General features: G+C 49.3%; 1 protein-coding gene across 1 annotated transcript; it reads right to left on the reverse strand.

The window, feature by feature from the left end:
- Nucleotides 1-8,200: 8,200 nt before the first annotated feature.
- LOC146178119 (endothelin-converting enzyme 2-like) lies at nucleotides 8,201-14,565 on the reverse strand. The gene is made up of 2 exons (XM_084579707.1): nucleotides 12,860-14,565; nucleotides 8,201-9,087 (listed from the first exon to the last, which is right to left on the reverse strand). Exons 1-2 carry the CDS (start codon nucleotides 14,530-14,532, stop codon nucleotides 8,703-8,705), a joined length of 2,058 nt encoding a protein of 685 aa, XP_084435833.1. The 5' UTR covers nucleotides 14,533-14,565; the 3' UTR covers nucleotides 8,201-8,702.
- Between the last annotated feature and the right edge of the window lie 6,880 nt (nucleotides 14,566-21,445).

Consider the following 21,445-nt stretch of genomic DNA (forward strand, 5'->3'; position numbering starts at 1 on the left):
AACAACTAAACACCTGCAGTTACTAAAAAAAAGGTAACAGTTACAATTTATTTTGCATTTATAGAGAGATTTTAGTTCTTTAAGCAAAACCGAAAGCAACGATAATGGCGCCACAAAAGTTTGGCGTCAAACACCATAACTATTTCAATAGCCTTCGAGTTTTGCCGTGTAGCAGCGGCACAACTCCTTCGAGTTCGATCGTGATTGAAAATCTCGAAGGCTATCGACTCAATCGCCTTTGAAAATGACCGTGTGACTGTCACACCAAAGGGACCGACTGGCGAAACTCATCCATCGAGAAGTCACTAAACACGGCGCCGATAAGGTGACGAAACGCATCAGCGACAGATACCTGCCGACTACGCCCACGGAGTGCCATGGGCCGTACGGGGGGCTGCCCAACGCCCGTCTCGACAGAGATATAGACGTAGAAGAAGTTCGCACGGCACTGCAGGACCTCAACAGCAGGTCGGCGGTCGGGCTGGACCGCATCACCAACAAGGCGCTTAGGAACCTCGATGACAAATCCATAGAAAGCCTCACGAGTTATTACAACAAATGCTGGAAAACGGGAACGCTGCCGACGCAGTGGAAGAAGGCCAAGATCATCCTAATCCCCAAGCCGGGCAAGCCATCCGACACGGATAACCTCCGACCCATATCGCTCACATCTTGCGTGGGCAAGGTGTTGGAGCACGTCCTGCTCAACAGGTGGCAAGAATACCTCGAGAAAGAAGATCTCTACCCGGAAACGATCATTGGCTTCAGGCAGCATCTAAGTACCCAAGACGCCATGATACAGCTCAAGCACAGATCATCGACGGCAAAACTGGCGACAGCAAAGCAGTACTGGGACTCGACCTACAGAGCGCCTTCGACAAGGTGAAGCACTCAGCGATCCTATCCCAAGTCTCGAAACTCAACATGGGAGAGAGATCGTACAATTACATCAAAGACTTCCTCACGGACAGAACGGCCGAGCTCAGAGCGGGGGACCTCCAAGCACAGGAGAAGAAGCTGGGAAGCACAGGCACACCTCAGGGATCGGTCATCTCGCCGGTGCTTTTCAATCTCGTGATGATAGGAGTGGCCGAAAGGCTCAGGAACATCAAGGAAGTCCGACATACGATATACGCGGACGACATAACGCTGTGGGTGGAAGGGGGCAGCGATGCCCACATCGAATCCACCCTACAGGCGGCCGTTGATGCGATCGAAGACCAACTCGACGGAACGGGGCTCAGATGCTCGCCGAGCAAGTCGGAGCTCCTCGTCTACCCGCCCGTCAAGCACCGCAAACCTAAGAGCAGCCCGAGAGAGTACGAGGCAATCAAAGTCAAGACCAGAGAGGGAAACGCGACCCAAGAGTCAACAAGATCAGAGTGTTGGGGATGACGATCGAGACGCACGGCAGAAACAGCGAGACCGTCACCCGGCTCATTGCGAAAGCGGCGAACGCCACGAGACTACTCAAACGAGTCACGAACAAGAAAAGTGGAATGAAGGAAGAGAGCCTCATCAGATTGATCCACTCGTTCGTCATATGTCACGTAGCGTACGTGGCGGCCTACCACAAGTGGAACACGAGCGAGAGAAATAAGATAGATATACTCATCCGCAGAGCCTACAAGACGGCACTGGGACTGTTCGAAACAACGAGCACCAAACGCCTCCTGCAGCTAGGGGTGCACAACACGCTGGAGGAGATAGCGGAGGCCCAACGTGCCGCACAGCTCGAAAGACTGTCTACGACCAAGGCCGGCCGGAAAATCCTGGACAACCTGGGAATTGGATATCAAGGCAGGGAGCAGACGCAGCTCTCCGTCCCCGATGAGATCAGGCGCAACATCAGAGTGGACTCGGTACCGAAGAACATGCACCCAGAGTATAACAAAGGGAGGAGAGCAGCGAGAGCCAAGGCGCTGATAGACCAGCACGCGGCCGACACACACGCACGCTACGTTGACGCGGCTGAGTATGCCAAGATACACGGGTTCACGACGGTCGTCGTCGACGCGACCGGCACCATTCGCACGACCGCCAGCACAAGATGCACCAAGGCAGAGCAAGCGGAGGAGGTGGCCATCGCCCTGGCCATCGCCGACCGCGACTGCCACACAGTGCTATGCGACTCGAGGCAGGCGGTGAGAAATTACGCCAAAGGCAGAATAGCGAAAGAAGCTGTGCGCATACTGCAGGCAACCAAAAACGACGATGGCAGCAGACAAGTGAGAATCAAGTGGTTCCCCGGCGCACGCGGGCGAGGCTTCAGACCGCAACGCCAACCACAACGAGACGGCACACGCCGAGGCACGCGCGCTAACGGACCGCGCTTCGGTCGACTGGCCGCTGTGGTTCAGCACCAAAGACCGAATGACGGACTACAACGAAATAACCAAGGTGTTCCGCCTAGCTCGCAGAACTCTTCCACCCCCTTGCTCGGGGCTCATTCGAGAGCAAGCCGTTTTATTCAGACAGCTACAGACGGGCTCACTCCCCAGTCCGTTGCTGATGCATAGAATGTATCCCGAGACGCACCCGACTGACAAATGCAGAGTCTGCCGAACGGAGACTGCCGAACGGAGACTGCCGGCTTCGCACACATGCTGTGGAATTGTACCCAGTACCAGGAAGAAGCTAAGTCTGGGAGGATCCCGCCGCGACGAAGCAGCCGCAGGGAGCGACAATCAAGCGGAGCAACTCTGGGCCGTCCAGCAGGTCATCAAGGCGCTGGCCCGGCAGGGAACCAGCGAGCCGGCCACGGCGAGCGGGGACCCAGGTCGCGCAGCCGGTGCCCAGAGGACGACGTAGGCCCCGTCCGAAGCGCGCGCGCGTGAGCGCACGTTCTACTGCAGGCCCCGAATAAACGTTTTACCAATCCAATTGCGGCGTCGCCGGACGATTTCGCCAAAGAAGCGGCTCGAAAATTTTCCCAAGATACGATATACTGCCTCCTTCAGCTGCAAATCTTAATTTGGCAGGTATCCCTGCAGACGCATGGAAACTACCATCTGCTGCCGACGCAGATGGAATTGCGAGCCCCTTTTCGATGTGTGAGCTGCTGGCTGCAATTGACGATGCGAAACGGAAAGCAGCGTCCGGCCTGGACAAAATTCAGTATGAGGTTTACAAGAACCTCAATACTGCTGCACTTCCTCAACTAGACACCATAAACAAAGTGTGGCTTGATGGTGTTGCACCCGATAGCTGGAAAATCGCTGTCGTGATCCCTATTCCCAAACCTGGGAAGCCTCCAACAGACCTCGCCAACTTACGACCAATCTCCTTCAACATCAATGCTTTGCAAGCTCGCAGAGAAAATGCTAGCCACACGACTTTCTTGGTGGCTTGAACAGCACGGTTTTTATCACCCTGCTCAAATTGGATATCGTCCATACATAGGTACAGAGGACAGGTTGGCTGTCTTGGCATCAGCAGTTCTATCATCTACCCGCAGCAGCAATGTACGTACCATATATTAGCAATGGACGTTGAAAAGGCATATGACAACATCAGTCATGCTGCAATCCTGAATGCTATTGACATGCTTCATCTCCCTCCGAGAGTACGCACTTTTGTCGCATCATTTTTGGACGAAAAAAAAATTTGCAATACGCCTCAGCGGTGACACTGTTGGTTCGTTCGTTTCACTACGTGGCGTGCCCCAGGGATCAGTATTGTCTCCATGTTGTTCAATATTACTTTAATCCCATTGGCGTGGCGCTTACATGATATCCCTGAAATCAAGTTTTTGCAATACGCACATGATATCACGGTATGGAGCACTCACCATGATCTTCTCCCTCAAGAGGCCGCCCTTCAGTCAGCATTAGACGTAATCTCTGATTACGCATCCTCCATTGGCCTTCAGCTTTTTGTGTGTAAAACTTCATACACGTCAGTCGCCAACCGCTGGGACGCCATAAACTTACCTCAAATCCAATCCGCCTCTCTCTATCAGGCACCCCAATACAAGAAAGTTCGAGCCTGAAAATTCTGGGCTTAACAATTCACCAATCAGGATCAGCGACTGCTTGGCTTTCTCAGGCAAAAAAGCAAGCACTTCAAACTATGAGTTTAATAAGACGAATCGCACCTAAAACGGGTGGCGCTGGCTCGTCTGTTGCACGCCAGTTAGTGAGGGCGGTTCTGCAGCCACGTATTGTTTATCAGGCCCAGTTCCAGCATCTTATAAGAGCACAATGGGATCGCCTTGAAGCCGTAAATCGAGAAGCTATGAGGACCATAACATGCCTTCCATGACTCACACCGGTCGTAGCGTTACAGGAGAATGCGCAGCTCAACACCATCGATGAACTGGTGCAGCAGCGCCGTGATGCTCGCAGACTCAAGGCCACTTTGTCAATTCCACGCAAGCACTGAGGGCGTATGCAACGTCACAGATTATTATTCAGCCACCTGCGCCAGTTTTCCCTCCCTGGAAATTTATACAGTTAGGAGACAACAAGCCAACTGACATCCGCAGACCAACGTCTGCCAACTCGGCATCGTTGCTTCGCCAGAAATATGAAGAGCAAAGCACTCACCTGCCTCAAGATTCCATAGTAGTGTACGTAGATGGAAGCCTGCAAGGCTATGAAGCCAAAACGGCAATCTACTGTCCACAGAGACCTAGCCTGAATCGGACAACTACGTTTCAGCTTTCGGAACCTTACATCTTTCTGCGCTGAGCTCGTGGCAATTCAGGAGGCACTCTGCTCCGTGGCTTCCATAACCATGCTCCCTACAGTACACGTTGCCATCCGCACTGACGCACTTCAAGCAGTACGTCTGCTCCGACGTGTCAGCCGCTGCCCTAAAATTTCCCATGACATCCACCAGCTTGCGGCGCGCATCCCACAATCAATACGCATTGAGTGGGTCCCACGGGATCTGCTGCCTTCCCAAAGTCAAGCTGATTTAGGAACTCGCCAAGTGAACCAAGACGCATCAATCCCACGGCTCCTCGAAGTGGACGACGCTACCCTCCTTTTGTCAAGAAAGGAGCACCACCTCCGGCGCCGCACACGTGCACTTATCCCTCCATGTGCGATATCCCTTCCCCGCGGTCTCACCCGTGCAGAGGAGGTTGCGCTTAGGAGGATCCGGGTCGGTGTTGCCCTTACACCAGCTTTGTCACACTTCCAACACTTATATCCTCGCCCAGGATGCCCGATCTGTAAAAACGAAGATGTCGAGGCCGACATCCACCACTTGCTGTGGGACTGCCCAGCACTCAAACCAACACGAATCCGGCACCTGAGCATAGCTGACCTTTCAGCAACCAATCCTGCCTCATACGTCACTTGGACGCAGGGGCCTCATCATCGCTCACTTCTGGACTTCATAAAGTCAGCCAACCTTTTTCCATTCATTTAATCATTCATTCATCCTTCATCTCATATCCTATTGCCCTGAGGCAATAAACATCGACTAAAAAAATAAAAAAACGGTAGCGGGTACAATGACGGCCTACAACAGATAAAAATATGATGGCAGGTTAACCCCCGCCGCAAGCGGCAGTGACCCACCAGTTTCAGCCCTGAAGGGCCAGGACCAACCAACCCATTGCACCGCCTGCTGCACATGCCCACCCCCCACCTTCTCCGACGGGTTGAGCTCATGTGGGTGCCTGCGCACTCGGAAAATTCCGGCAACGAGGCCGCCGACTTCTTAGCTCGAGAATCTAGAAACCGCGCACAGGCGGACCTCGTAGGGGATTCCTCGAAGGAGCGCATGCACTCGTTTGCTGAGTTTTCTGCGAATTCCCGCGCTGAGCGCCTCATCTATCCGTCACCCCACCCATCCCTCACTACCAGAGAACAGTCAGTCTGGCGTCGCTTGCAGACACGATTGTCTGTACTTCAGCGACCAACACACCTACCACCTTTGCCTCTAGCGGTGGTGGCGCGGCGACTCATAGTGCCTCGCGTGCATCCCTCTGTGTTTTCCTCTAACCATAAAAAGCTCGGACTCTGACTGAAAACACGAGAGTCCTGCCTCTCCAGCTAGCTCCTCCACAATATCAATTGTAGCATGTCCGAGTTGTCCGTCGCTGCCTCTGGTGACCCACAGAGTAACATCGTCCGCGTAAAATTCAAACCCGATATTCTTTCCAGCCTCGGCAGTATCTTGATCAAGGGTAGATTAAAGAGGAACGTCGATAAAACTGACCACTGCGGTGTCCTCTTGCCTCCCAAGCTGGAAGGGATCCGGTCTCGCTGTTACGATCGTAATCTCCGCAGTCCTGCCCTCCAAAAATGATCTGATGGTCCTACACCCCGGCCCTATATCTGATGAATGTTCCTCAATATTGCCTCATGGGCAACGCTGTCAAAAGCTTTAGTTAAGTGGAGCCCCCGTAATCTTGGTGCCGATGGGAATCTCAAGCAGACATCGGACCAACCACATGCCCGAAGTGTTCCACACCAGTTGCAGAAGTGGATGTTCGCCACCTGCTATGAACTTGTGCAGGGACAAGGGCATCAAGGACACAGATTCTGCGCGAAGTGGGACTAACCACAAGGGAAGAGGACTTTTCTAAATGGCTCACCGACAACGCTAAGAGCGGGAGCCTACTCCGGTTCTTCACGGAAAACCATTTACATGAGTTTCTATAATATGCCTTATGGCAAGCTTGCGTACAAAAAAAAGTGTCGTAACCACGATCAAACGCGTCCTTTTTTATCATGTGTCTGCGTTTACAAATTGGCCCTGAAACCAATCATCGTTGCAGGTATCAACTCCTAGTCCTCTGCATAATCCTGGAGCCTGTTGAGCACCTATATGTTGTTGCGACTGTAGCGATGAGGAAAAGAAAATGCCTGCCTACTGACTCTATCGGTCTCGTGCGGACAGAGGAGCACAGAGGTGAGAAAAAATAATAAAGACGCACGTCGCAGCAGCCTTCGTCCGCCACCAAGAGAGGCAATGACGGCACGCACAAAATACACACCGGCGGCAAGGAGCCTCCGGTATTGCCAGCTCCGAAGCACCAGTAGCAGCCCCTCACCCTCTCCGCTATAATAAGTGCCCTGCATGCCACTGTACTGCATATATTAAGTGTGGTGCAGGGGCATGGCTCGGCGGCTAGCTGCGCATTGCCTATGTACACCTCAGCCTTACCTTTTGGGGAATGGGCTAACCGCTTTTAATATAAAGCAATATTATCAACACGAACTCCGCTTAAACCGCACTCATGCCCATTTTTCTTCTTTCTTTGTCTGAACAGAGCACTTTGTTTCTTAGCACGCGCGTTCGCACCCCTCCGCGCCCATTTGTGTTCACAGCTTCGGTCTGTCTTTTCTTCTCTTCCCTCCGCTTGCCTTTCTTATAATGCGGCGCACGTCCTTGTTTGCTTCTTGATTAGGGTTACCGGGTGCTCAAATGTGCAAGTTCCGAGGGTGGTGTTGATCCGGCGGCCGGGTCCCTGCGGAAGTCATCTGAGGTCCCGACAAAGGACGAGACGTCGTCTGTCGGCAACAGCGCTTCCAATATTGCATCACATAAGAGCGTCAAGTCAAGCATGAGAGACAAACATCGCGTTTATAAAGAAAGGTGGGGCCTAGGTCGGCAGCGATGTGTCGAGTGTAAGCAAAATTACAGCTGCACCTACGTGGTCCGCGTTCACTCAGACGGCAACTACCCCTTTAATCCTATGTCCAAGAGATTAACAGTTAGAAACGATTATCGGACGGAAACCGCGGTGGCGTTCCTCCGAATGAATCCAGACAAAATTGCAGATTTTTCACTTTGAAGATTTTTTTTTTCTTTTTTTTTTATGTTGCTCGGACCTTGTAGCCTTTTTTAGACTACTCGAGCGACGCAGTTCGATGATAATTCCAGCGTATAGGCATACATTTCAGTAACGTAAACATCACGGGTCGCAAAGCATGCAAAATAAAAGCAAATAGAATAAAAAGTCTCAACGGGGATAATACGTTCAACACCACACAGGAGTAAATAAATATGCCACAGCCGAAGACCACCAACTATCTCTGATAAACCGCGCGAGTGGGAGTACAAAAAGTAACATTAGCGCGACCGTTGAGTCCTAAGGATGCGTGAAGAGGCGCCGCGATATATATATATATATATATATATATATATATATATATATATATTTACATGGCTACAAAAATGAAGCATTCCTCTCGGCCCTGTTGTGAGCAAGCAGAAAGTGGCTTGAAACAGCACACGGATGCTTCCGCGATCACTGCGATAGCTTAATTCCAGCCGCAAAGAAACAGCTGCACTGAATGGATGTTCGCAGCCTTGGTGTAGCACCTACACACGTACACGAGGACATGTGTAATTGAACTTCGGAGGCGGCACCACAAACAAGTTACAATCGTCCGCTTAAAAGAGGGAAATATATGCAGTCTTAACAGGAATGCCGCTGATGTTGAAAAGAACGAGCATCGAGAAAAATATATTCAGGTGAGAGGAGAAAAGTCTCAGGGGAAAAAGATCCCGGATTTTGTGAGCGTGTGCAGGAGTGTGAGATGGGTAATGGTTTTGATCAATGTTGAAGAAATAAACCCTGGGTATCGGAGATTTCCGGATCTTGAAATAAAGTTTAAATTAGAGAATAACTTTCTGCCCAATTTTGGAATATACGATCGATGCCTTCCTCTGTATGGTGTATCACGGTGTGGTGTCCGCAGAAACCACCCAGTTCCCGACCCAGATGGCTGGTGACCTTAATGCGGGCCGAAGAACGAGCATTTCTTCTCGGGATTCATGGCTGTACTGCGGGCGCAGTGGAAGGCGTCGGCGAAGGGCGCGAAGTTGCGCACCGCCTTGTTGCAGTCGACGCCCCGCTCGCGCGAACACGTCATGTAGCAGAGGGTCATGAAGAAGGCCTGGTCTCCCGACTGTCCTGCTGACAGCTGCTGAGAGCTGTCGTCTTTCTGCTGGATGGAGGCGCGGTACGCGGCGTAGGCGACCTCGAGAGCAGGAATCTCTGGAAACACACTACGAGTCGTTGTTCCGGCGGCAGCGCCTTTGTCACCCTGCTGCCCTCCTCCGCCCGCCAACGAGTCTTCCAAGCAGCTCTCCCTGTCCGCAAACGCTGCAGTCGACCTCCTGCAATACATGGGGACATTAAATGAATGCTCAGTCGAGGCGCTCAGCCCAAGGTTTAAGATGCGCAAGGCTGCTGCAATGTTTGCACGATAGCGGACAAAACAGCGGGCTGAACAAAAACGACGGTGCCGCAGGCTGCGTAGGCAGAGCACTGCTTAACTGGAAGAGTACCTATACGTGTCTCCGGAACAAGTAGATGGGTTAATCTTATTCTGTTCATTTGCACTGTCCTGGCTACGCTCCACCCTAATTCGCTTGCATCCGCAAAGAGCAAAACTGTATACGTCATCTTCATCAATTCCACTCTACGGCATTGAAAAAGGTTGGTTGGTTGGTTTGTGGGGTTTAACGTCCCAAAGCAACTCAGGCTATGAGAGACGCCGTAGTGGAGGACTCCGGAAAATTCGACCACCTGGGGTTCTTTAACGTGCACTGACATGGGAAGGACAGTGATATAAAAGCCATTATACAAAGTACGGCTAAATATATTGCGGAGAAAATAATACAGTGCTAGTACCGCACATTCCCATGCAAGAAAACATAATGAGATCCGAACCAATCTAGCACAGTGTCAAATGCGATTATACAATGCTGGTCAGTGCAGTCACAGAAATGCTCTAGGAGTGAAGGAAAAAAACAAAAGGAGGGAGTTACTACGCTCTAAACATGAAATACTCTAAAGGGGAGTAGAAGATTACAGGCCTGCGCTTAAGTCTGCTTGCGTAAATGGCAAAAACCATTTTACAGGACTGTTTTCACTATAGACGATGATGATGATGCTGTGGCATCCCTTTGCATCGGGTGGGCGCAAATATGTATAGTCATCCTTACAATCATGATCACTATTCTTACATCGTCATTATCAACTAAATTCACCGTCATTGTCATCTCTACTATCATCATTAGCATTGTCACTGACTACAACGTCGTTGTCATCGTTACTATTATCCTGATTTGCGCGCTTGGCTGGAGATTGAAGGGTTGTGGTTCGATTGCAGGTTCCTTTTAATTGTCAGTTCATAAGGACATTTCATGTGAAGATCTCCGTAGCCATAAGCCTAGAAAGGCTGTCGCCTTAATATGGAGAAACAGGTCCTCTAGCGCGCTCTCTACATATGAGCATCGAATTCATTAAGTCCCGTGTGTAAATTTTCGCATGCCAAATGTAGGAATGCTATGCTGCTACAAAAGACTTCAAAAACGTGCGATGCAATATTCGTGTGGGAGCTATAAATAATTTGCCGCAGACTTTTTGAAAGTTGCAAAATAAGTAATGGAAGAGGCATAGTCATGCTATCTTTCGACGGTGGTCTAGTGGCTGCAAATTAAGCGAAGATTTATCCTTACGCTTCTATGGTTTGTATAGTTTAAGGTGATGAAACAGGCTGCACGATTCTAAACTTCAATACGGTCGCTTTTTTTTTTTTTTTTGCATTGGAAGCAAGTGACAGCAACAGGGGCGAAGAAACGCCGCAGAGAAGGAGTGGTCACTGTGCTGTGTATGCAGAACGTAGCCTATCATACCTCCTCCAGAAGATTGGATGTTGTAGTAACATGAAAGTCGTCTTACCCAATCTGAACGTCACCTTTTAAAAGACCAGTCGTCGGAAGTAATAATGCGGTATTGAGGGATATATCCCTGGCAGCACGAACCATCGCCCCAGTATTGGTGTGCATTGGTGGTTCTACGTAGCGCCGGACATTACCAACACGGTACCAATATTGGGCCGTTGGTTTGTGCGGCCTGCTACTGGCAAGATAGTTAATACATATAAGTAAAAGGAGCGGACGAAGATCCCATCCTTGAGGTACAGTAGTTCTCCAATATAGTAACAAAAGAATGGCTGGTTTCTGAGAATTTAACTTTCCAAAGAAACTCTGGCTATGAAGGACACCACAGTGAAGAGCTCCGAAAATATCGACCCCTTCGCGTGGAAGGATGGTTGCCTATTAAATGCAGGGTATCGATGGTAAATTAAGGGGGTAATAAGCAGTCCGGGGAGTTTAGAGATGAGACGCTGATAATTTGAGACGAAAAAGTCGATGTACAAGCTACAAGTTACGTCACTTTATAGTGGGGAACTTAGATTTAGATGAGGGTGAGTACCCAGTTCAAAACCCCCAGTTTCGTTAAAACGAACGATACTGAATTCATGCTGCTTAGCAATACAGTTTTGATTGACGCGCAAAGTGATTCGCGAATATCTTACGTACTGCAACATATTTCATGCAAAAAATGGGGCGATATCTGAATGGGTGGGATCGGGGGCCACCCTTTAGTGATGCCACAACATCTGCTGTCTTTTGGTATAGTGACGCAGTCGATACCGACCGTTTAAAAATTACTGGAAGGAACTGAATAGAAAGGTGATTAATGCTCTTTGGCAAGTTATAAGATATATTCAGTCAGGCACACATGACTTCGATGCTTTAAATTTATCAACGATTTTCGTAATACATTCCGTTCCATTTTTAGTGAGAAACATCTGCGAAAAAAAAAAAAGATATTCGACAGATGGTGACCTGCTTCAGTGAGGCTCATGGAGCAAGAATGACGGGAAAAAAAAGTGATTCTGAGTGGTGTTCAGTGGGAGCAGATGGGCATCCTGATAGATTTGATAGACCTTTAGAAGCGCTCAGTACTTGAGTACGGTCAAAACTTTCTTGTGGTTACAATAAACAATAATCAGTAGGCCGGCCCTAAAGAAGTTTTATATTGCGCAGAAATAATCCTGCGTATTCGTGAACACATGGCCATACCTTCAATGCAGTAGCACTCCTAAGTGCTTCAGAATATCCCGGTGTTCCACAGATAACATGGACATACAAATCAACGAGAGATATTTGGCGCATATACAGCAGCCATTTTCGATCCATTTTTCGATTAGGTGGAAATAGCAATACAAGTGTTATATCGTTAGATAGCCTATGTTGAGTATAATTCCCCATGAATAATGTAGATTATTATTTACTAAACATTGGACAATTCTATTAAATTTGCCCTTTAAGCTACAGTATCAAGTCTTAATTGCCATAATTTAAATAATTGCGATTGAAAGTAAACCTTAACGCTGCATTGTCGTCCTATAGTTCAAATGGTATTGAGTATAATCGAAAAGAAAATATTAAACCACGCAGAAACGTGCAAAACTGAGCTATCGCTCGTCCATGGTTAAACCGCAAATTTCTGCTTGCCAATTTTCTTGCAAATACGGGCGTGCTTCTTGATAGTTGGTATATTTCTTATAATCATTCAGGGAGTCAATACATGGTAATGTTGCATGAATTCTGTATCTAAAATGGTCGAGAATAAGGCCAAGGATATTAGCGCATCGAGTTGCCGTTTTAACTGTTCAGTGAGGTTGAGGGAGCCGTGTCAAAAATTTGTAACCGCATATTTGTTAATACGTTTCATTGGCTAAAACAATGTCTCTAAATGCATCATCTTATTTTTTTTTTTAGGCGCAGGTAAGACATATTGTATTCGCGTGTTTTTATGCCTTCCTGCACGTTATAGAAAACATCCGCGTTGACGAGCATGAACAAAGACGAACCCTGCCGTTACCTCACCAGTCCACATTGCTCCTTCTGACCGAGCCAGACTGGACATTATTCCGCAAGCTACTGTGTCCCTGTAAGTGTAAACGCATTCAAACATGCTACAAAAAGCATTGAGACATGTTAACAGATTTTTTAAAACCTTATCTTGAATTTAGTTTATGAAGTTTGATCCGGAAACAAAAAAGTATAAGTGGGATTGTTCTTTGATTACCTGGACAAAAAGGAGTCGCCGAACGATCCGTTCGGGTGCCACTTGAGCCCCTGACTGTCCAAGGACTTCACCAAGCTCAGCGCCATCAGAAATCCGAGGCCTCCGTAGAACATGGCGTTTGTCCCGTCAGTGTAGTACAAAGGTTCGGTGACAGCGCCCACCGCCACTTCCACAGCTGCTAGCGCGCCGTCATAGTTGTGGTACGGCAGAGCGTAGTTGACAGGGTACGCGAAAGCGTCCGCGTCCGCCAGCGAGTGGTACTGCGCGGCGGTGCTGCGGCTCGCCGCTACCCAGTACTCGGCAAACGACTGGCCACCGTTGGGAAAAGTCTTGTAGAGTTCTTCGAGTGTGCCGTTCTCGAGGAACTTGTCGGGCGGCCACAAACGCAGTCGCGTCAAGGCCAGCTTCTGGGCGGCAAGCAGCCGGCTCTCTTGGTCCATCCATGGTGTTGTGCTGGCCATGGCCGCCGCTGCGGAAACGAGGCTGTCGAAGCCAGCTTCAACGAAGGCACGCTGCTGCTCCGACACTCGCGTCACGGAGAGGAGTGCGACCACCAGAAGGCTGTACGAGGACTCGACGAAGCGCTCGCAGAAGTAGGGCCGGTACTTATTCGTGGCGGTGTCGGTGCCGTAGCGAGTCACGAGGAGGCGATAGTCGGCAGCCGGTGCGCACAGCTGCACGAACGACCAGGCAATGAGCTCCAGCAGTTGGGTGTTGTTGTACTTGGCGAAGAGCTGCCCTAAGGTCCTAAAGAAGCCTCCGTCGCTGAGCAGAAGCAAATCCTTGGGAGTCACCTCTGGGTCTGACTCGATGCGCTTCAAAGCATGGAGCCACTGCTCTGACCTCAAGGGCGGAGTGTGCTTGCCCATGCTCCCTACCGGTACCATTAGAGGTTGTAGGACCGGAGGCATCCTGGCAGCGTAGAGGCTGCTAAGCACATCGGCCTCCATGGAGTAAATTGCTTCAATGGCCGCTTGGTTGAAAGCAGGCTTGTCGTGTCCTCGGGAAAGATGGTTGTAGAAGGACTTCCAGTAACGTACATACTCGTCCATCCCTAAACCGAGGTGGTGCTGCCTCATGAGTGGTATAAACGGACCTGGATCCATGACAAAGCGCCAGAGCGCCGACGCAGGTCGAGGCTCTCTGATGCGCAGCCAGATCGGCACCTGCCATTTAAATGCTAACGTCATCAGGACATCCAGTGCATCGGCGCGTCGCGCTTCCGGCGCCTCTGGCCAAGGAACCCTGAGAGAGTACTGGAACTCGCGAAATTTGTTCACATCAGAACCATACTGCGACGGTTCACCTATGCAAGTTGAGTACATGCGAAAAGGCTTAAGTCCCGCATGAAGTGTTCTCGAACCGGCGCGAAGGATATTGTGGAAGGCTGGGAACCATGATTTGCGGACGTCATCCATGGCCGACATGGAATAGTGGATGTATACGGCGCTCTGGCGTCTAAACCAGGAGGAGCAGACGTAGGCGCTAAAGTTCTGGCACGGGTCGATGCTTAGGTCCAGGTCTGCGGTAAGGAGCTGGGCATGACGGATGCATCCTTCGGTTTGGCAGAAACGATTCGAGGGCTTCGGCACCATGCGAAAAAACATCACTACGCTGGCTAGTACGAATACCATGACTACGATGGAGCAGGCAGCGCAAGCGATGCGGGGCATATCAACTGGCAGTCGGGTCGAGGAAGGCGCAGAAATAGGCTTCGACTGAAAAAAAAAAGAAAAAAAAAACTCATGTAGGGAGCTTAACGCCAAACGTCTGATGCGAATATTTTACGCTCGGTAAAAGCAATGTTCTTAAGGGTCATGACCATGCGTGCTTCCGAGAGTTAGATGGACCTTTCATTTATTTTGTTCTTCTGACCTGATGAGAGGAGATTCAAGGTGAGGAAATGAGGGAGTGCCAGGTGAATAAAAGATGTCCAGTTAAGGCTAAATAAATGCTATCCGGTCTACCACCGTAACACTTACCGGATGAGATATGTAAATACACGCTTGAGTTCGTATCAGGCCAACTTCTGCCAACCGCAGTTATCAGATAACACTTTTTAGTACATGGGATCTGAAAGTATTCGAGAGAGCACTTATTTTCTTGCGTTGAACGCAGGGATTCCGGAACTTTCTTTTGAGTGGGGGGGGGGGGGGGGGGGGAGAGATTTTGTCAGGTCATAATTGTTATTTTTCAGGTAATTTTGATATTATATTTTATTTTAATTTTGTTTTATTGTTATTTTATCATTTTATCTTAATTTTTTATTTAAATTTATCCCCAAACTTACACTTTGTAAATTTAGTTTTACGCAAATTGAAAGCATGTTTTACCCCTAAAAAAGAACAAGGCCATGAATTGTTCGCAAATACAGCCTTCTAAAACACTATCGCACTTTATACTTTCAAAATACTCGTTACTATACTCACTCAAAATTACCAACATGATTCAAGTGGTAAGCAATCGAAAACTGGTTTAAGAGAATACATAACTTTAGGGAGCCAACAAAAGGTTGTTTAAGGGTCCCAACAACTTGACTTAAGATTATTTGCGAGAAGAAATGTGGTTGTTGGCTCAATTGGTGCCCTATTCTTGCAATCTGTCAATTTTCACGCCAGCGAACGAAACTTGGGCAAAGAAATGAAAAAGGACCTTAATTTGGTATGAAACATGCAAAAAAAAAAAAAAAAAAAACCTTATTTCAAAGAAGTATACGCGCGAACAATATACACTTGAGTTAAGGAAGTTCGCGCACGGCCTGTTTCAATCCCCTGGTTCTTGCTCATAGTCTGTGGTCAGTCATTCTAAACTTTTTTTTTTCGAGAGTATTAATTTAGTTCACGCAAAGAAAAAGTTTTCAAAATGGTGGCAGTCCATGCTAGCTCATTTACAACTGTCTACATTTTAGCGTCCTAGAATTTGAGCGCTCATAAAAGTTATTTTAGTGTGAGCAGTGGGAAGGGGGGGGGGGGCGCCCCCTCGGATAAAAGTTTGGGGGGAGGGGTGCAACCCCCCCCCCCCCCCCCCCCCCCCCCCCCCCCCGGTTCCGGAGTCTCTGGTTGAACGCGTTAAGCCTGGTCCGCATGAATCATTTTTCTTTTGTCCGCAAATTAGCTTCGAATGTGAAATGGAACTCAAACTCTCAGAAGGGTTTATCGCATCCGCATATTACAGCCACGATGCTGCAAATTTGGAGGCACGGCCACGTACAGTTCATACACAGTTAGAATTCAATAAAAAATAAACTTCATTCGGGCAAGGTTTTATACGTATAGGAGGGGGATTGGTCCACCACAAAAATGCTCTGATTAAATTGAGGCATTCGGCCGTAGATAGCCTCCGTTTCGCAAAATTTACTGGAAGATCGTCTTTTCTAAATACCGGTTTATTTGGACACGCTACCGGCTGCAGAATGAAGCCTGCCTGCTATATAATACGTTGTAGGTACTTTTTTTCAGCACGGAGAGGGATACAGCTACAGATAAGCTGCCAGTCATGAACAGCGAGTACTTACTTGCCAATTGCGCTCCATCACAATCTGTTTATCCTAGTTATTCTGCAGCTACTACTATTCCCTTACTTCTTCTAGGACCTCGCTTCCTATTATAAAGTGCAGTTGCTTTCTGAGGCTGTTGAATGTGCCTTTTGGGTATAATCTTTAGGCCTACCTGCCCCGCCGTAGTGGTGCAGTGGTTATGGAGCTCGACTACTGTGCAAGGATATGCGGGATCGAACCCAGACCGTGGCGGCTTTTTTTCTATGGAGTCGAAAAGCGAGGCGCCTGTGTTATTAACGTTGTCAATGCTCGTTAAAGAGCTTCAAGTGGTCCAAATTCCCAGAGCCCTCCACTACAGCTTCTCTCATAGCCTGGCTCGCTTTGGGACGTAAATATCACCACAAACCAAACCAAACTTTAGGCCTACCGTTGTGTTTTGCCTGTCTAGATAATTTAGAGAGAGCGATATGTACTCCTTATACGAAGGTCAGCTCGAATGGCAGTGTTGAGCACATCCCACCACGATGGTGGTCGACTACTGAGAGGACTCAGTCCTAGCCACATCTGCGTTTCAATGGACCGAAAGGGGGGTACTGCTCGATGCCGTTAAATAACCCCAGGCGGTCGAAATTATCCGGACGCCTGCGCCCCTCCTGAGGCACATGAGGACGTTAAACCCCATACATTTAACCAGAACTGGACGCCGCGACGACAGCCTATTCATTGAGTACCCTAAGGACTCGATTTTCTCTTCTCAAGAGAATGGAAACAGAAGGCTAAGGAGCCGCGGACATGCGTGAAGGACCGCTGTATACAAGTCAGTGTAATATACAATGAACCGCCTGTGTTTCGTGTATTTTTGGTTCCTGTATGCTATGGTGGCCTGCCGTGTGCCATAATAATCTCTTCCCCACTCCTGTAACCAGGGAGTATTCTGATTTAAATGGAATGAAATTAAACGCATAAGATGAAGACGTTGCTGAGAAAAAGGCGCCAATCGGCGCAAGAGATGGGGCAGCACTGATATAGAGGCATTCCAATCCAACTGAACACAACTTTGAAGATGAAGCTGACAGACAGCATGTAGAGAACAAGTTCACGTATAGAGATAGTGCGGTTACAGAAGGAACCGTTTTAGGACGCAAACGCTGTCTGATGGTGTCAGTAGTCGCAGTCATGCATAGCGCCACTCTTGTTACAGTGTCCAGGAGCGCAACCGCTGCTTCGGGATGCTCGTAGCAGCATTCTAATCTGATGGTTGTATCTCTATCCTAACCAGCAGTGGCGTAGAGGTGCAGCATCCACCTCACGTACAAGGGGGGATGGGCAGAGCAATTATCAACCGGATAATAATGATCATAATGCCGACGAAATTGCATACTCAGGCCTGGGGTGCGGCCTGACCTCAATGACCCACCGCCGGCAACGCACTCCCTCACCTGACCATCATTTGGCCACCCTGATGTAATTATTGACCACCACCTCTTATTTCAATATACCAAATAATCTCCGTTTCTTGGTCCCTAGCGGCTGCGAAACAATTGACCTCGGCTGTGGTCTGACCTATGATTCAGGGGAGGAGAATCTCTGCTGCATTGGAAACAGCCTGACAACGTTTAAAGCTAGTCTCATCTAATGCGACCAAAAATTATTGGGGAGTCGGGACACATAAGCCCCGCCTTTAAGGATATGACGCAATAGCGTAGGCTACCAGGCTACATATAAAGTCCCGCTTTAACCAAGCCATATGAACGTATCGCCTTAATATAATAGTGTTGTTACGGAAACAAGCGGTAGTTAAATGGGATATAATATGGATGGTTTGGTTTGGTTTGTAGGGTTCAACGTCCAAAAGCGGCTAAGGCTATGAGAGACGCCGTAGTGGAGGACTCCGGAAATTTCAACCACCTGGGGTTATTTAACGTGCACTGACATCGCACAGCACACGGACGCCACTCCGTTTCACCTCCATCGAAGCGCAGCCGCCGAGGCCCCGCGTCCTTGGACACAGTATTCGAGCGCCTTAACCGCTGCGTCACCCCGGCGGGGCTAGAGAGGTGATGGCAACAGGTATAATAATGGCGGGACGTACTGTTTTATAGAGGTTAAGCAGGCAGACGTGAAGTATGGATACAGCATTAACGAGATGTTGGCAGGTATGGTAATCAAGGTTAATAGGAAATATAGGTTAAATATGGTACAGGCCTACGCGCCTGCATCAAGTAATGGCGACCACGTGATGGAAAGCTTCTACGAAGACTTGCAGTAGCCACTGAGAAAACCACAGTATACAGTACTGATCATTCAGCGACCTCAATCCTGGGATCAGGTGCGCGACTACGGCACAGTCTCTAGAAAAACTTGAGTTCGCTACAATTAAATAATTTTCAAATAATGAATACCTTTTAAGGCGAAAGCATTTAATGCCTCATCGTTGTCGACAAAAGGTTGTCAGCAGAGGAGTCACGCTTTCGAGAGCGAGAATTAAAAATAAACTAATAAACCTTGTTTCTACGCGAATCGAAACTCCATTCCTTGGATCCCCAGCCGAGCGCTTTAGCACTGCGCCGCGCCCCGGATAGTGAAACGCACTTCATTATTCCGCTTGTTGTTGTTACGACTGAAGGAAGGAGGAAAAGAAAATGCACGGGCCTGCTACTTGCTCTGTAGCTGAGCCACCTCCGCTGACTCGTGCGGAGAGGAGAAAATGAGAAGAAAGAAAAAATTGGTGGTGGCTTAGCTTGGTTAAGCCTGGATATCAGAAGCGAAAAGCGTCGTCAGTGTCACTCTGCTGGATGCTTAAACTAGTGGTACGCACTGCAGATAGCCGCTTTTGAGACTGTTGTTGTTGGGGGTGGCTGTAGGGAGAAGGAAAAGAAAATGCACGGGCCTGCTACTGGCTCTGTGGCGGAGCCACCTCTGTTCCCTCGTGAAGATAGAAGATAGAAAGTAGAGAAAAAAAAAGAGGGAGAGAAAGACACGCGCCGCAACAGCCGTCGTCCACCACCTAAGCGGTGGCGGGTGCAATGACGGCCTACAACAGATAAATATTGGTGGCTGGTTAGCCCCCGCCGCAAGCGGCGTTGACCTATCGTCCCAGCCCCGCAGGGCCAAGCACAGCCACCCTTCACCCTCCCGCTTTTGAGACTCGCCGTCGCCGTTTTGCTATGCGCTCCTCTCTTTCCTCAGGGGTCTCCGTCGCTCGTTTCTCCCGGAGCCTTTCATTCCGCTCTTCCTTTCTGCGCAACGTCTGTTCTGCGTCCTCGCGAAGTTCGGCCTCCCTCTGTCGCCGTTTAGCAAAACGAACCTCCCGCTCTTCCGGCGTTTCAGCAGCTCTTTGAGCCCTGCGTTTCGCGTTCTTCGCCAATTTCAAAGCTGCCACTTCAGCATCGTCTTCCATGTCGACTGCCCGCGTTTCCTCTCAAAGCGCTCCTATATACGCGCATTAGCGGAGAGAGCGGCAGCGGCGGCCTCGACAGCCCGCGCCTTTCCCGTGACGTCACTCGGTTCGACGCATGCGCGGAGCGCACGGCTCCGGCGAAGGTCAACCGGCGCGCGCACAGCTGTGGGTATTTTGAGACCACGGCATACGCGAGACTCGGAGTTCTTTCTGATTGAATGATTTATAGGAAGGGAAAGGCGTGGTAACTGTCTCACTTGTTTTCTGTAGACACCTCAACCACGCCGTAAGGAAAGGGAGGAAGGTGGGAGTGAAAGTGGAAAGGGAGAAAGAGGAGCCATAGTGGAGGGCTACGGAGTAATTTCGACCACCTGGGGATCTTTAACGTGCTCTGACATCGCACAGCACACAGACGCCTCTTCGTTTTGCCTTCATTGAAACGCAGCCGCCGAGGTCGGGTTCGAACCCGGGTACTTCGGCACAGTAGTCGGGGTCGGGCGTCTTACCACTGCACAATCCCGGCGAGGCTCGGAGTTCTTTCTGTGGCAATAGAGCCAAAGCTACGGGGGTGGGGCTTTCCTAACTGTGTTACTACGCCATGTAGTTCCGAGTATCTGACCTCGGCTGCGGTATCGACACCGCCCATGACGTACGCTGCTGGGCGGATGTAGTGAAGGGTGGCAGTTCCTGCCCAGTCGAAAAGAACTACAGAAATGTGTCAGAAATACGACAAAATATCCTGCAGTTCTGACGTAACCATCAGATTTTTGTGTAGTTCTGTAGTACTTTTGTGTAGTTCTGTAGTTTTTCTGTAGTATATTTCTGTTGTGTGTAGTTCTGTAGCACTTTTCTGATGTAACTACAGAAATGTCTGATGTTACTATAAAATATCCTTTTGTCACAACAGGTTTCCCGTCAAAAACCGCACAGAAATTCTGTCGTAACATCAGACAATTTTCTGTAGTTTTTTCCGGTTGGGTGGCCCTGCGGGGCTGGGACGATAGGTCAATGCCGCTTGTGGCGGGGGCTAGCCAGCCACCGAATTTTTATCTGTTGTAGGCCGTCATTGCACCCGCCACCGCTTAGGTGGTGGACGACGGCTGTTTCGGGGGCGCGTATTTCTCTCCCTCTTCTTTTTCTTTACTTTCTTCTGTCCGCACGAGGCAGCGGAGGTGGCTCAGCTACAGAGCCAGTAGCAGGCCCGTGCATTTTCTTTTCCTTCTTCCTACAGCCACAACAACAACAAAAGAGAAGATAGAGAAGAAAGGAAAAAAAAATACCCACGATCACATTACTTCCTAATGCGAAATTTGAGCGCAGCTCATCAGCTGTTTCACGTTTTCGATAGATTGAGGCAAATATTTCGAGCAAGACAGGTATGTACAATTACAGACAACGTTTTTTAAATTTTTCACAAGTATTCCTTCAAGAAACACTCCACTAACAGTTCTTGGCTGTCATGAAAGAAGCTTTGTGGTCGGAGAAATGAAGATAGCAATTGAGGTATCGGGAGGTTGCGGGAAGCAGCGCGTGGGAACATTGCGCGACGAACAGATAGCAGCGACTGACTGATGCTGCTGAAGCCGCTAGCGAGTGAAGCAAGTGCGAACGGGATGCACGCACCGTGATCCGCTTATAGCGAGCCGGCGTATCGGCAGCCTGAGAGCACCCTCGCCGCCACGCAGGAAGA

Source organism: Amblyomma maculatum, chromosome 9 (genome assembly GCF_055883805.1).
Source record: "Amblyomma maculatum isolate TAMU_Amacu chromosome 9, ASM5588380v1, whole genome shotgun sequence".
NCBI lineage: Eukaryota > Metazoa > Arthropoda > Arachnida > Ixodida > Ixodidae > Amblyomma > Amblyomma maculatum.

Coding starts and splice junctions, on each gene's coding strand:
- LOC146178119 (XM_084579707.1), bottom strand. CDS start 14,532: ATGCCCCGCATCGCTTGCGCTGCCTGCTCCATCGTAGTCATGGTATTC. Junction 9,088..12,859: donor GGCGACTCCTTTTTGTCCAG/GTAATCAAAGAA, acceptor CATGTATTGCAG/GAGGTCGACTGCAGCGTTTG.